The 12,642-nt window shown below is 38.0% G+C and overlaps 1 protein-coding gene across 1 annotated transcript in view; it reads right to left on the bottom strand.

The window, feature by feature from the left end:
* Positions 1 to 223: 223 nt before the first annotated feature.
* The window catches only part of LOC107754848 (poly [ADP-ribose] polymerase 14-like), a gene marked incomplete at its 3' end in the record, with an annotated part of 28,542 nt that continues 16,123 nt past the window's right edge, over positions 224 to 12,642 (bottom strand). The window contains exons 4-13 of the mRNA XM_016571456.1: positions 6,016 to 6,249; positions 5,392 to 5,619; positions 4,220 to 5,307; positions 2,537 to 3,397; positions 2,038 to 2,271; positions 1,265 to 1,486; positions 1,056 to 1,134; positions 747 to 893; positions 545 to 607; positions 224 to 400 (exon numbers count right to left, since the gene is read on the bottom strand). Coding sequence (XP_016426942.1) covers positions 224 to 400; positions 545 to 607; positions 747 to 893; positions 1,056 to 1,134; positions 1,265 to 1,486; positions 2,038 to 2,271; positions 2,537 to 3,397; positions 4,220 to 5,307; positions 5,392 to 5,619; positions 6,016 to 6,249 — 3,333 coding nt within the window. The remainder of the gene's footprint in view (positions 401 to 544; positions 608 to 746; positions 894 to 1,055; positions 1,135 to 1,264; positions 1,487 to 2,037; positions 2,272 to 2,536; positions 3,398 to 4,219; positions 5,308 to 5,391; positions 5,620 to 6,015; positions 6,250 to 12,642) is intronic.

Raw genomic sequence — 12,642 nt, 5'->3', positions numbered from 1 at the left:
GAGAGAGAGAGAGAGAGGGGGGTGTGGGATCGGGAAAGGTCATTGAGCCAGGATTCGAACTCAGGACGCCCGTAACGCAACAGCGTCATATTTTGGCACACTGCCCATGAGGCTATCGGCGCTGACAGGACAGTCATTTTTTTAACATAAAGATTAACAACACTATCACTTTCCCTCTCAGGCGTATTTTTCTTTTTCTTCTTCTTCTTGAGTTTGTTCTCACCTGTACCAACAGCTGGGAATGCAATGGAAGTGAACTTTTCCTTGGCACATATTTCCAGAGCCTTTTTAACATGTTTTTTGATCATAACAGCATTACTTTGTGCTGAAATGTGGATGATCTTTTTACACTGCAAATTCCCGGCTTGAGTCATTATCAGTCCACTCTTAGTCTTGGTCCCTGGCAACACACATGAAGTAGAATTATAAAGTTAAAGTTTTAGAGCATGTGAAAATATTATTAAATGATTCATTAATATTTAACTTATTTATTACTTCATTCTTATTAAATATTTTAGTTTAGAAATTAAAACATTCTTCTTACTGTGTTGCTGGCACTCAGTTTCTACGTTTGGACCAGCCTTATCCAAAATAGCCTTTGAGACACCTTAACCATTTGAGATAAAAATTGTTTTATTTTCTGTCTCAACTCTTAGCTTAACCATTCCTATCTTATAAAATAAAGCAAAAGTCAGAGTATAAAAAGCATTAACAGTCTTCTGCTTATTCAGAATTAGTCACTTTACCTGATTTCGCTGTAAACTCTGTATTGCTGGAGTTCACAATGACATCAGTTTTCTCTAAAGTAATATCACCATTAAGGACCTGAAGAGTTACTCCTCCCACGGTAGTCTCATGAATCCCAGATTCCGTTCTGACCTTTGAGAAGGGGCCTGTAATTTCATTGTAAAATACAACAGAACTAAATAAACATTATGGAAAGGTATACTATCAAGAGAAATTGGCTGACTTTATTCATCCACTAAAAGACAGTGAGATTAGTTAGTTAAAACTGATTCCACAAATGGTTTGGATAATAAGTATAGTTTGAGCACCTGTGCTCTGTGGCTGTGTGGGGTTACTTGCTGAGGCAGACTGGCCCAAAAACCTCTTGCTAAACTCATCTGTGAATACCTGTTGCGGATGACATATAGTATTGCTGAGGTGAAAATAACTCATTAGTATTGTACTGTGTCAAAAATCTGCAGATGTGGAATTCCATATGGATCTAAAAAAGACTGATATGACATCATACATCAGCTACCTGAATGGTTTGGGTATCTTTGGGGTGAAGAACAAATACCACTTCCTGCATATGCTTTGAACTTCTTTTACTGCTAAACTTGAATGCTGAGTCCAGCATAGTGCAGACCACCAATGGCTTTGGAAACCCCAGGTTTCCTGTGCCAATGGCAGAGAATACAATGGAGCTCTGCTGCTGCTGCTCCGCCAGACCCAAACACTTATCCATGATATCCTCCAGCACCTGCTCAAAGAGAATAAAAATGCCATGAAAAGCATCAGACTTTTTAGCTACTAATCACCAAAAATCAATCAATGAGTATTACCTTCTGCTCATTCCCTTGCCCCTGATTCCAGTGGGGTACAACTGCATGGAACACCAGTTTGTTCTTCAGGTTCGCACCGGCTGTTTTAAAGACTGCTCCATTGTTGGCAGAGCCTGTGACTTGCTGATTGAGCAGAACCTGAAGCTGAGGACCAGCTGCTTTGAGAAGCGCATCTGAAATCGCGCCTACGCTGAAATTCAGGTCACTGCCGAGAGTGTTCACAACAATGTCCATCTGTACAAAAAACCCCCCAGATATTTATAGATGTTTAGTCAGCTCAAATCATGTGAACCCCAGGTTTCCTGTGCCAATGGCAGAGAATACAATGGAGCTCTGCTGATGCTGCTCCGCCAGACCCAAACACTTATCCATGATATCCTCCAGCACCTGCTCAAAGAGAATAAAAATGCCATGAAAAGCATCAGACTTTTTAGCTACTAATCACCAAAAATCAATCAATGAGTATTACCTTCTGCTCATTCCCTTGCCCCTGATTCCAGTGGGGTACAACTGCATGGAACACCAGTTTGTTCTTCAGGTTCGCACCGGCTGTTTTAAAGACTGCTCCATTGTTGGCAGAGCCTGTGACTTGCTGATTGAGCAGAACCTGAAGCTGAGGACCAGCTGCTTTGAGAAGCGCATCTGAAATCGCGCCTACGCTGAAATTCAGGTCACTGCTGAGAGTGTTCACAACAATGTCCATCTGTACAAAAAAAACCCCAGATATTTATAGATGTTTAGTCAGCTCAAATCATGTGCCAATATTTTACTTAAAACTAACATAAAAATCTAAAAAGGCAGAGGGCCCTTTGAAACTTTTGGAGATGAAAAAACATAAACAACCACCAACCCTTCTCAAGTACATCTCTAGAAATTGTGATATTAAAAAAAACAAAACAAAAAAAAACTTCAGCTTCAGGCAAAAGTAAGACACCGAATAATATTATGTATGATAATATTAAACTCACTGTTGTGTCCTCAATGTTTCCTTTCATAAGGGTTATTGTTAAACCTTCTTTTGTCTGAAAACTTTGTGATGCTCCTTGAAAGTGTGCGGTTGTCTGGTGTTGGCTTGGAGAAGAACTTGCTTGGTTTTGGTTTTGCTGCTGGCTGCTTGAACTTCTTCCAGATATCATGCTATGAGTAAGCGCACTGACCCCATAAACTATCTTCACTGCAGCTTCAGTTTTCTTTGTTGGCAGCTTCTGCCGTTTGACAATCTGTTTAAAGGCATCCTGACATTTAGGACCAGCAGCATCTGAGAGGGCCTTTGCTAAACCTCCATCAAGTAGGAGGGTCTCTTTGCACACACCGACCACTGCATCCACTAGAAATGAACACATGTCAGCTTTGTTTACCGTGATCTCCATTCCTTCATGTGTTTTATATTCATAAATAGGTTTTATTATCCGTGATTGAACTGTGTCATGTGGGTGGTCATACTCATCTAGTAACTGGACCAAACAATTCATATTTGTCTTGGCATATGCAACCCACATTAACTCTTTCTCCTTGAAAAACTTCTTTGCCCCTGGTTTAACTATTTTCATGGTGCAGTGATGTGCAGAGCTAAGCAAGCCCTCAAATAAAGGCACACACTTAGAGACATAAAGCCTTGAGCCACTGATCACAATGTCTTCATCTTTGAAGTCCACATTCACTTTACCTTTCACCTCTTCAGACCAATCCTGCTTTTTATAATCCTTTAAGAATGTGACAACGGTCTTGTGAGATTTCAGAGTTCTCTCAAAGTGAGAGTTTTCCTGAACAAAATTAGATAACTCTTGTTCAACGTCATTAATGCAATCTACAAAGCCAGAAATCACCACCTGGTTGACAGTTATCTGTACTGTAACATTTGTGACAGTGTTTTTTATGCGAGAGACAAGGTCATGCCAGTCTGATTTTCCTAGAACACTGGGATCTTCTAAATTGAAGCTCAGATGACCCAGATCTGTCTGCAGTTGCTTCTCACCAACATTCAAGGCCTCGTCTGTTTTCCCGACAAGCCAAACTCTCTTTCCATCAGCTTCTAACGCCACATTGATTCCTTTGTTAAAAAGCAAATCACTGGTCATTTCCTCTACATCCTTTGTGTGCAGAAAATCTAAAACAGACTGGTGGAGCTCAACTGGTTTACGAATCTCCACTAGAAATGAACACATGTCAGCTTTGTTTACCGTGATCTCCATTCCTTCATGTGTTTTATATTCATAAATAGGTTTTATTATCCGTGATTGAACTGTGTCATGTGGGTGGTCATACTCATCTAGTAACTGGACCAAACAATTCATATTTGTCTTGGCATATGCAACCCACATTAACTCTTTCTCCTTGAAAAACTTCTTTGCCCCTGGTTTAACTATTTTCATGGTGCAGTGATGTGCAGAGCTAAGCAAGCCCTCAAATAAAGGCACACACTTAGAGACATAAAGCCTTGAGCCACTGATCACAATGTCTTCATCTTTGAAGTCCACATTCACTTTACCTTTCACCTCTTCAGACCAATCCTGCTTTTTATAATCCTTTAAGAATGTGACAACGGTCTTGTGAGATTTCAGAGTTCTCTCAAAGTGAGAGTTTTCCTGAACAAAATTAGATAACTCTTGTTCAACGTCATTAATGCAATCTACAAAGCCAGAAATCACCACCTGGTTGACAGTTATCTGTACTGTAACATTTGTGACAGTGTTTTTTATGCGAGAGACAAGGTCATGCCAGTCTGATTTTCCTAGAACACTGGGATCTTCTAAATTGAAGCTCAGATGACCCAGATCTGTCTGCAGTTGCTTCTCACCAACATTCAAGGCCTCGTCTGTTTTCCCAACAAGCCAAACTCTCTTTCCATCAGCTTCTAACGCCACATTGATTCCTTTGTTAGAAAGCAAATCACTGGTCATTTCCTCTACATCCTTTGTGTGCAGAAAATCTAAAACAGACTGGTGGAGCTCAACTGGTTTACGAATCAAATTAAGAACAGCCTGCAGTATCTTATTCTTTGTTTCCAGCACCTCATATTTGAGACCGTAGAAGGTTAACTTTCGGCTGTGTACATTGTATGTAATGTTCATTTCTGGAAATTTGTCACAAATTTGCTGCTCCAGACCATCACAGAGAACAAGCTTGTAAATGGATGGAGTCATATTGATTTCATCTGTCTTACTGCCTGTCTCTCTTTGAATTCTTTGGGTCATTTTCTCAACAGTTTCTTTCAGGATTCCCTCAATCCTGTTCACATCTTCTTTTAGGCCGGCTACAGCTATTGTTCCTTCATCCATATAGGGAACCAGTGTGACAGCCTCTCCCACTTCTGCTTTTTCAATTTCAGGTTGTATGTCTGTCCATGCATGCTTCGGAATTTGGAGCTCAGTAGATTTAAACTTAGACATTGATGCTAAGAACACAGAGAGGGCATTTTCTCTCCATGTCTGAATGAGTTTTCTTGTCTGCGCACCATTGTTAAGTAGGGATTGAGAAGGACTGATCTTCACTGCTGAGGATTGAAAATCCATCTCACAAAAATGACCGGACATAGCTTGCCTGACTAAATCCAGAGATTTCCTGTTTTCCTTTAAGTGGTGCCATACAGTTCTATCAATCTTCTCAATAAATGCCTCTGGAAGTGTCATGGTGGGTCTGTCTTTACCATATAGAGCTGTTTGTAGTGTTTCATAGTATGGCAGTACTCTGAAAGGCTGTTTTTTAAGCAGATGTTGCTCTTTGAGGACTTTTTGCACATCTGAAAAAGCACACATTGTTTAGTTTATGCATTTATCAAAATTAAATTCAAGAAAGAAATCAAAAATGTAACTAATTTATGTACCTTCAGGATTTTTAAAAGTGATTATTGCTGACTGATCTGTTTCAAATGCTACCCCATCATCCTCTACTTCTGCAAATTTGTCAAAATAGAGCATGATTAAGTCAGAGTTTGAGTTTGGAGGTAAGCCTTCAGCTTTCACCTTTGAAGTCATCTCAAGCAATCGGACTTTCATGTTTTTCTTCTTAATTATTCCATTGCTTGGAGAGGATAAAAGGAACTGTTCTGCATCTATGGAATGAGATATAAGTAACAGGAAGTAAGCCCAAGGTGAACAACACTCAGTAAGAGGCTAATATTTTGCAAGTACTTCTGAAGAGTACATTCTATTAGGGGAACCTATTACCCTTGCGGGAAATGCCGGAAAATGTCACCACAGCACAGTTGCTAAGTCAGAGTTTGAGTTTGGAGGTAAGCCTTCAGCTTTCACCTTTGAAGTCATCTCAAGCAATCGGACTTTCATGTTTTTCTTCTTAATTATTCCATTGCTTGGAGAGGATAAAAGGAACTGTTCTGCATCTATGGAATGAGATATAAGTAACAGGAAGTAAGCCCAAGGTGAACAACACTCAGTAAGAGGCTAATATTTTGCAAGTACTTCTGAAGATTATTAGGGGAACCTATTACCCTTGCGGGAAATGCCGGAAAATGTCACCACAGCACAGTTGGTCTCTGGTACTGTTTCAATGCTGAAGTCCTTTGACTCAACAGAAGATCCTTTCAGCACATTTTCCACCAGCATTGTGAGAAACTCTTGACCATTGTTTTGGATGTTTTCAATTACAACTGATCTAGGGGTTGTATCTTCTTTTGTTTCCTCAGGTGGCTCAAACTTCTCTTTTTCTTCACTCTGTGGTTCACCTGAATATAAAAACATCATTCACTTTTCAAAGTGATCTTATTTCATAAGATCTTTCAAAAATATATGTAGAATTAATTTCATTTTAATTCATTTCAGGAGTATCATTTAACACTTAACATTTATGAAGCCTGGGTATTGTGTTTGTGTTAAATTGGGCTGGGAGTTGATTCCAAAATTAATTGATTCCTTGCTTCAGAGGCTTTGAGAAAGGAGAGTCTTTTCAATCTCAGAGCTAATAATTAGCACATTAGGCACAAATTCAGAGACATAAAACCTTGGGCCACTAATCACAATACATGTGTTCAACTTCATGCAGCGCTGCACAGACTGATCGGAGGCTGACTTGAAGCAGTGCATGGCGATTAGAAATTTTGTCCGACTTGAGACAGCGCCGATGCCACGTCACTGTCACATAGAAGAAACAGAACAAACTGAGACAGACTAAATCCAGAAGACCTGTGGCAACATCTCCAAGATGTGAAGTGTTTCTGTTGCTCATGAAAACATTTCTGAAATGTCTGTGTATTTGACAAATATAGCATTTAATTCACTTCATCTGTGATGGAGTATGCAAACTCCGTGCGAGTGTCACTACAGGGAACAGAATGTGTCCGACTTGATGTGTCCGTCAACCCCCGGCTGCAAGTGCCAACTCTCGCCAATCGGTCTGCGCAGCGTAGCATGAAGTCAAACACACCTTTTGTCTTCATCTTTGAAGTCCACATTCAGTTTACCTAGTTTAACCTCTTCCAACCAATCCAGCATTTTATGATCTTTTATGAATGTGACAATGGTCTTGTCAGACTTCAAAGTTTTCTGTAACAGAGTTTTCCTGAACAAAATCATGTAAAGGCCCGTTCACACCTAGGAGGATAACTATAGTTAGATCTGGTGGCCATCCTGGGCACACCCGCTGAAGACTGTGACAGAAACGATATCGTTGGAATCACTTTCAGAACGATTTTTTTCCATCTGACGAACAATACAAACATTGACAGCCAATCAGAATCAATCCTGCTATAATGAGCTTGAGAATTTAAAGAGGCAGATGAGCGTGCGCTTACAGATGATATTGTTCAATGGTGTGGATGCTAATATCATTGTCTTTATAGTTATCTTTATAGTTATCGTTCTTGGTGTTCATGACCATACTAAAACCCAAAGTGTGCAAAAGTCTATGTTTATTTTAAGGCATCGGCTATTTGCACTAAGTGTAAAATAGCGATAGAGGCTATTTACACTAAGTGAAAATAGCATATTTTCTTAGCGATAGACGCTATATACACTAAGTGAAAATAGCATATTTTCTTAGCGATAGATGCTATTTACACTAAGTGCAAATAGCTATAGATTCTATTTACACTATGTTAAAATAGCAGGATTTTCTGCTATTTATACTACTTGTTGCAAATAGTGGCAATTATCTGCACTTCAGTATTGTAGTACATTATAAAACAGTAAGCAATAATAATGTATTGAGTGTAAATTATAATTTTAATTAAAATTATTAAATGGATGCTTTATTGGTACAATAAAGCCCTCCCAACACCTACCCTAACCCTATCCGATACTTTATTTTCAACTTTTTGATTATTTCCTTAATTTTTATTGAAAATAAATGCCTTTACGATGTGATACGAGATTTGAAAAGGGAGAAAAAAGTTAGACAGAAGGTGGTTTCAAACCCAGCTCGATCGTGTCAAAAAGACCATGGCACACACTTTACTATCTGCGCCGCTGGAGCTGATGATTCTCACTCACACATTGGTGGGTGGAGTTAGTGTCAATAGCCTCTGCCAACAAGGCGGGCTATTTGCACTAAGTGTAAATAGACACTCCAATATTTTAATTTCATTATTTCATTATTTTATTTCATTATAATAGTTCTTTCGTTCTGTTTATTCTGGTTATTGTGTCTGCTGAGTAGGCTACAGAGAGTCTCACGAGTTCAGACAGATAAGGCTCTAGCCAAGATGCACCTAGCCTTAAAGGGGTCATATGATGCTGCTAAAAAGAACATTATTTGGTGTATTTGGTGTAATGAAATGTGTTTATGTGGTTTAAAGTTCAAAAAACACATTATTTTCCACATACTGTACATTATTGTTTCTCCTCTATGCCCTGCCTTTTTGAAACGCGTCGATTTTTACAAAGCTCATCGGTCTGAAAAAGCGAGGTGTAAGTGCAAATACCTATTTACACTATGTTAAAATAGCAGGATTTCTACTATCAAGTATACTACTTGTTGCAAATAGTGGCAATTATCTGCACTTCAGTATTGTAGTACATTATAAAACAGTAAGCAATAATAATGTATTGAGTGTAAATTATAATTTTAATTAAAATTATTAAATGGATGCTTTATTGGTACAATAAAGCCCTCCCAACACCTACCCTAACCCTATCCGATACTTTATTTTCAACTTTTTGATTATTTCCTTATTATTATTATTTTTTTAATAAATGCCTTTACGATGTGATACGAGATTTGAAAAGGGAGAAAAAAGTTAGACAGAAGGTGGTTTCAAACCCAGCTCGATCGTGTCAAAAAGACCATGGCACACACTTTACTATCTGCGCCGCTGGAGCTGATGATTCTCACTCACACATTGGTGGGTGGAGTTAGTGTCAATAGCCTCTGCCAACAAGGCGGGCTATTTGCACTAAGTGTAAATAGACACTCCAATATTTTAATTTCATTATTTCATTATTTTATTTCATTATAATAGTTCTTTCGTTCTGTTTATTCTGGTTATTGTGTCTGCTGAGTAGGCTACAGAGAGTCTCACGAGTTCAGACAGATAAGGCTCTAGCCAAGATGCACATCTTCTTTATGCACCAAGAGCTTGTAACACTCCAAAGAGAAAGGAAAAATTGAAAATCGCATCATATGACCCCTTTAAGGTTTGTTTGAGATGCGCCTCGTCTGAAATGTAGGCGACAGTAGGCGGCTGCAGTGAGGGGAGGAGTGAAATAAACGCAGTCAAGACGCAGTTCTGCCCTCTCGAAGTTGAGCAGATACCTACTTGATCAAAGGCGGATATCGTGTTATTCTCACTCATGCGCTGTGTTGCTGATAAAAAATAAATAATTAACGTTGCTTTAAAGGTGCAGTAGGAGATCTTGGAAAATGCTAACTTTAGCCTGATAGCACTGAAAGCGAACGTCCCACCCTCCCCGCAATCGCCGTCCAAAGCCACGCCCCCTGAACGCATTTACACTCACAGACCGGAGACAACATTACTACAATAGGCTACATCAGCGGTTCCCAATTCCAGCCCATGTTCCGAAGTGAAGTAAACTTCAACGGATTTCCCCTGCTCAGGGAGTAGGGAGCAATGAACACTGTGTAGGGATCATATCGATCGGAACACAGTTCATGCACGTAGCTCACTTCTAACGAGCTGGCGCGAGGACTGGATTAACCGCTGGGCTACATCATGTGAAAGTGAAAGAGAAAGTATGTTTGTCTGCCATTCTCGCTCTGTCTGCACAGCGTGCGTGAACGCGCTGATGACGTATCCTGTCTGCGCGAACCGGGTGCGCAGAGGTATGCAGATACATATGTTGACAGGCAGGTAGGACAGCATATTAAAACGCTCGGACCGAACGTTTTGATTGGACGAACATTTCTTGATCCTATGCCTTCTACAGAATATATAAATACAGACAAATACATTTAGACCACTTAACTTAATGATTGCTATTGGGATGTGAAGAGACTTTCAACCAGCATAACAAAAAATGTTTCTGAAGACAATCACCTATTGCACCTTTAATATGGAAATAAATATGATGAACAAGACACTCAAAGTACTTGCTATTTAGTTCCAATTGAAAAATGCATTTATCATACATTTTTAATACAAATATTTTGGATTTATTTTTTATTTTTTATTTTTTATTTTTTTTTAATTGACAACAATCACATCTCACACAAGATGTGTTTAGGAATAGTCGGGTGCGCAGAGGTATGCTAATACATACGTTGACAGGCAGGTAGGAAAGCATATTAAAATGCTCGGACCGAACGTTTTGATTGGACGAACATTTCTTGATCCTATGCCTTCTACAGAATATATAAATACAGACAAATACATTTAGACCACTTAACTTAATGATTGCTATTGGGATGTGAAGAGACTTTCAACCAGCATAACAAAAAATGTTTCTGAAGACACCCACCTATTGCACCTTTAATATGGAAATAAATATGATGAACAAGACACTCAAAGTACTTGCTATTTAGTTCCAATTGAAAAATGCATTTATCATACATTTTTAATACAAATATTTTGGATTTATTTTTTATTTTTTATTTTTTTTAAATTGACAACAATCACATCTCACACAAGATGTGTTTAGGAATAGTCACGCATAATTTAAACATATAATCACATGATATTATAATGAAAATAATTTCGCTTTATATGTTTATTATAGAACCACACACATATCACAAATCCCACAAATTAGGCCTATACAAGTATTGTCAGCACATCACACATCCACTGCATCACTACACAGACGAGATACTGTATATCTACGGACATCTGCCTATTCAAGACCAGGGATGGGCAGTATTTATTCATTTATTCATCTATTTCAAATACGTATTTCAAATATAAAACAAATATATTTTGTAATTTGTATTTGACAGGGTTGATGAAAATGGCTTCATATTTTGTATCAAAATAATTAGTGTTTTGTATTTTTAAAATACTGTAAAATATTGTAAGTCTACATGCTGACATCATAAAAATGTGGCCTCTGATTGCTGCCTAGTTTGCCCAGATTTGTTACTATAGCCTATTCTTAATGTGTATGTGTCCTCTATACCAGGGGTTTTCGTGGTCTGGGGTCCGTGACTCAAAGCCAGTGGGTCTGCAAAATAATTTGCTATACTGTATTTCCGGACTGCAACTCACGTTTTTTTGTATCTTCTGAAACGTGAGTCTCATATAATGCATTTATGTCAAATAAGCAAAACGTAGCCTAAACACTTAAAATCGGGCACTTTAAGTTTTCTATAGGCTTAATATATTTCTCCTGTCTGCAGTAGCGCTGAGTTTTTCTTCATTTCAGGAAGATGTTCACAGAGACCGAGACGGCAAGCACATTTTGTTTGTTTTCTGTATTTTACAAAACGAGCAATGTTTCACTGTTATTTTGAAAGGTACAAAAATAAAAATAGATAGTTTTGAATGATGTCTTGCTCTTATCTGACAGATATCACATCTTTTTGGGCTGATATAAAGAATCCCAAGTGTTCGCACCGGCGCCTCCCGCACCATGCCGTGGAGTTTTTCCAAACACATTTTTTGTGAAGGATGCTGTTTTAAGTAGCTATTCGGACACAAGAGAAGTACAAAGCCTTCTTTACGTAATAGGCTAAATACTCATTTAGCAACCAAATGTTACACTGCGTCTAACAATTAACTAATAGAAACAATTCACACTGAATGAGAGGCCTATGTGAGTCCACCACGAGTTTCAGTTTCATTAAATAGGTTTGTTATAGGCTTAACATTTAAAATAATTGTTGTTTGTAATGAATGGCAGTATAATTTATTTTTATTTTATAGATACATGCTTTTTTTTTAATGCCATTTGGAGTTGGGGAAGAAAAATACATGTTTATAGCATTTATAATGTCTGTTGGGTTTCTTAACATTCATTTTATTTTTGTTTTTGAAAGTAATAGTAAAGTGTGACTTATACACCTTATACATTATGTTCATTATTCTCCCACCAACATTAACTTTAGCCTTAAACACTGATATAATTATTAGGGGGTCCTTAGAAAATCTGCAAGGGGTCCCTGGCTCCAAAAATTTTGGAAAACCCCTCCTCGATACTTCTATGGCTCTCAACAGATTCAGTGGTTGGAGTTGGGTTAATACTCCTTGACAAGTTATGTTGCTACTTTCTGATTACGTTTCTGGCTACATATAGATCATTTAATAATTGATGAAATGCTAAAATGTTTCTTTGTTTTCAATTTCCAAATAGGTGTCCAGTGATTGATAAATGAATATCTGACTGCTGAATATTGTACCCTAATTGAAGTAACTGTTTAGTAGGATAAGGAATTTGCTTACCATTGCATGAATGACTGCATATTATTATATTTATGATTAACAATCAAATGATTAATTAGTTAGAAACTAGTTGCTATTAATACAGGTGCCATCAGTTGTCTTCTTATGAATGACTTGTTTGTCATTGAATCAGTGTTGCTGATGCAAAATAAGCCCTTCGTTACCAAACACCAAGTAACTAAATTAAGATACAATCATGAGTTCTTTGCAAACTGTTAAACATTAAACTGTTGGTTACTTAAAACTAACCTTCATCTGGGAAATCACAGGGATATGTGAATATTTGATCTG

The sequence above is a fragment of the Sinocyclocheilus rhinocerous genome, unplaced genomic scaffold (assembly GCF_001515625.1).
Source record: "Sinocyclocheilus rhinocerous isolate Xijiao unplaced genomic scaffold, SAMN03320098_v1.1 scaffold1885, whole genome shotgun sequence".
Taxonomy (NCBI): Eukaryota; Metazoa; Chordata; class Actinopteri; order Cypriniformes; family Cyprinidae; genus Sinocyclocheilus; species Sinocyclocheilus rhinocerous.
The sequence above is the reverse complement of the archived record's forward strand: the minus strand, read 5'-3'. Positions and strand labels throughout refer to the sequence as shown.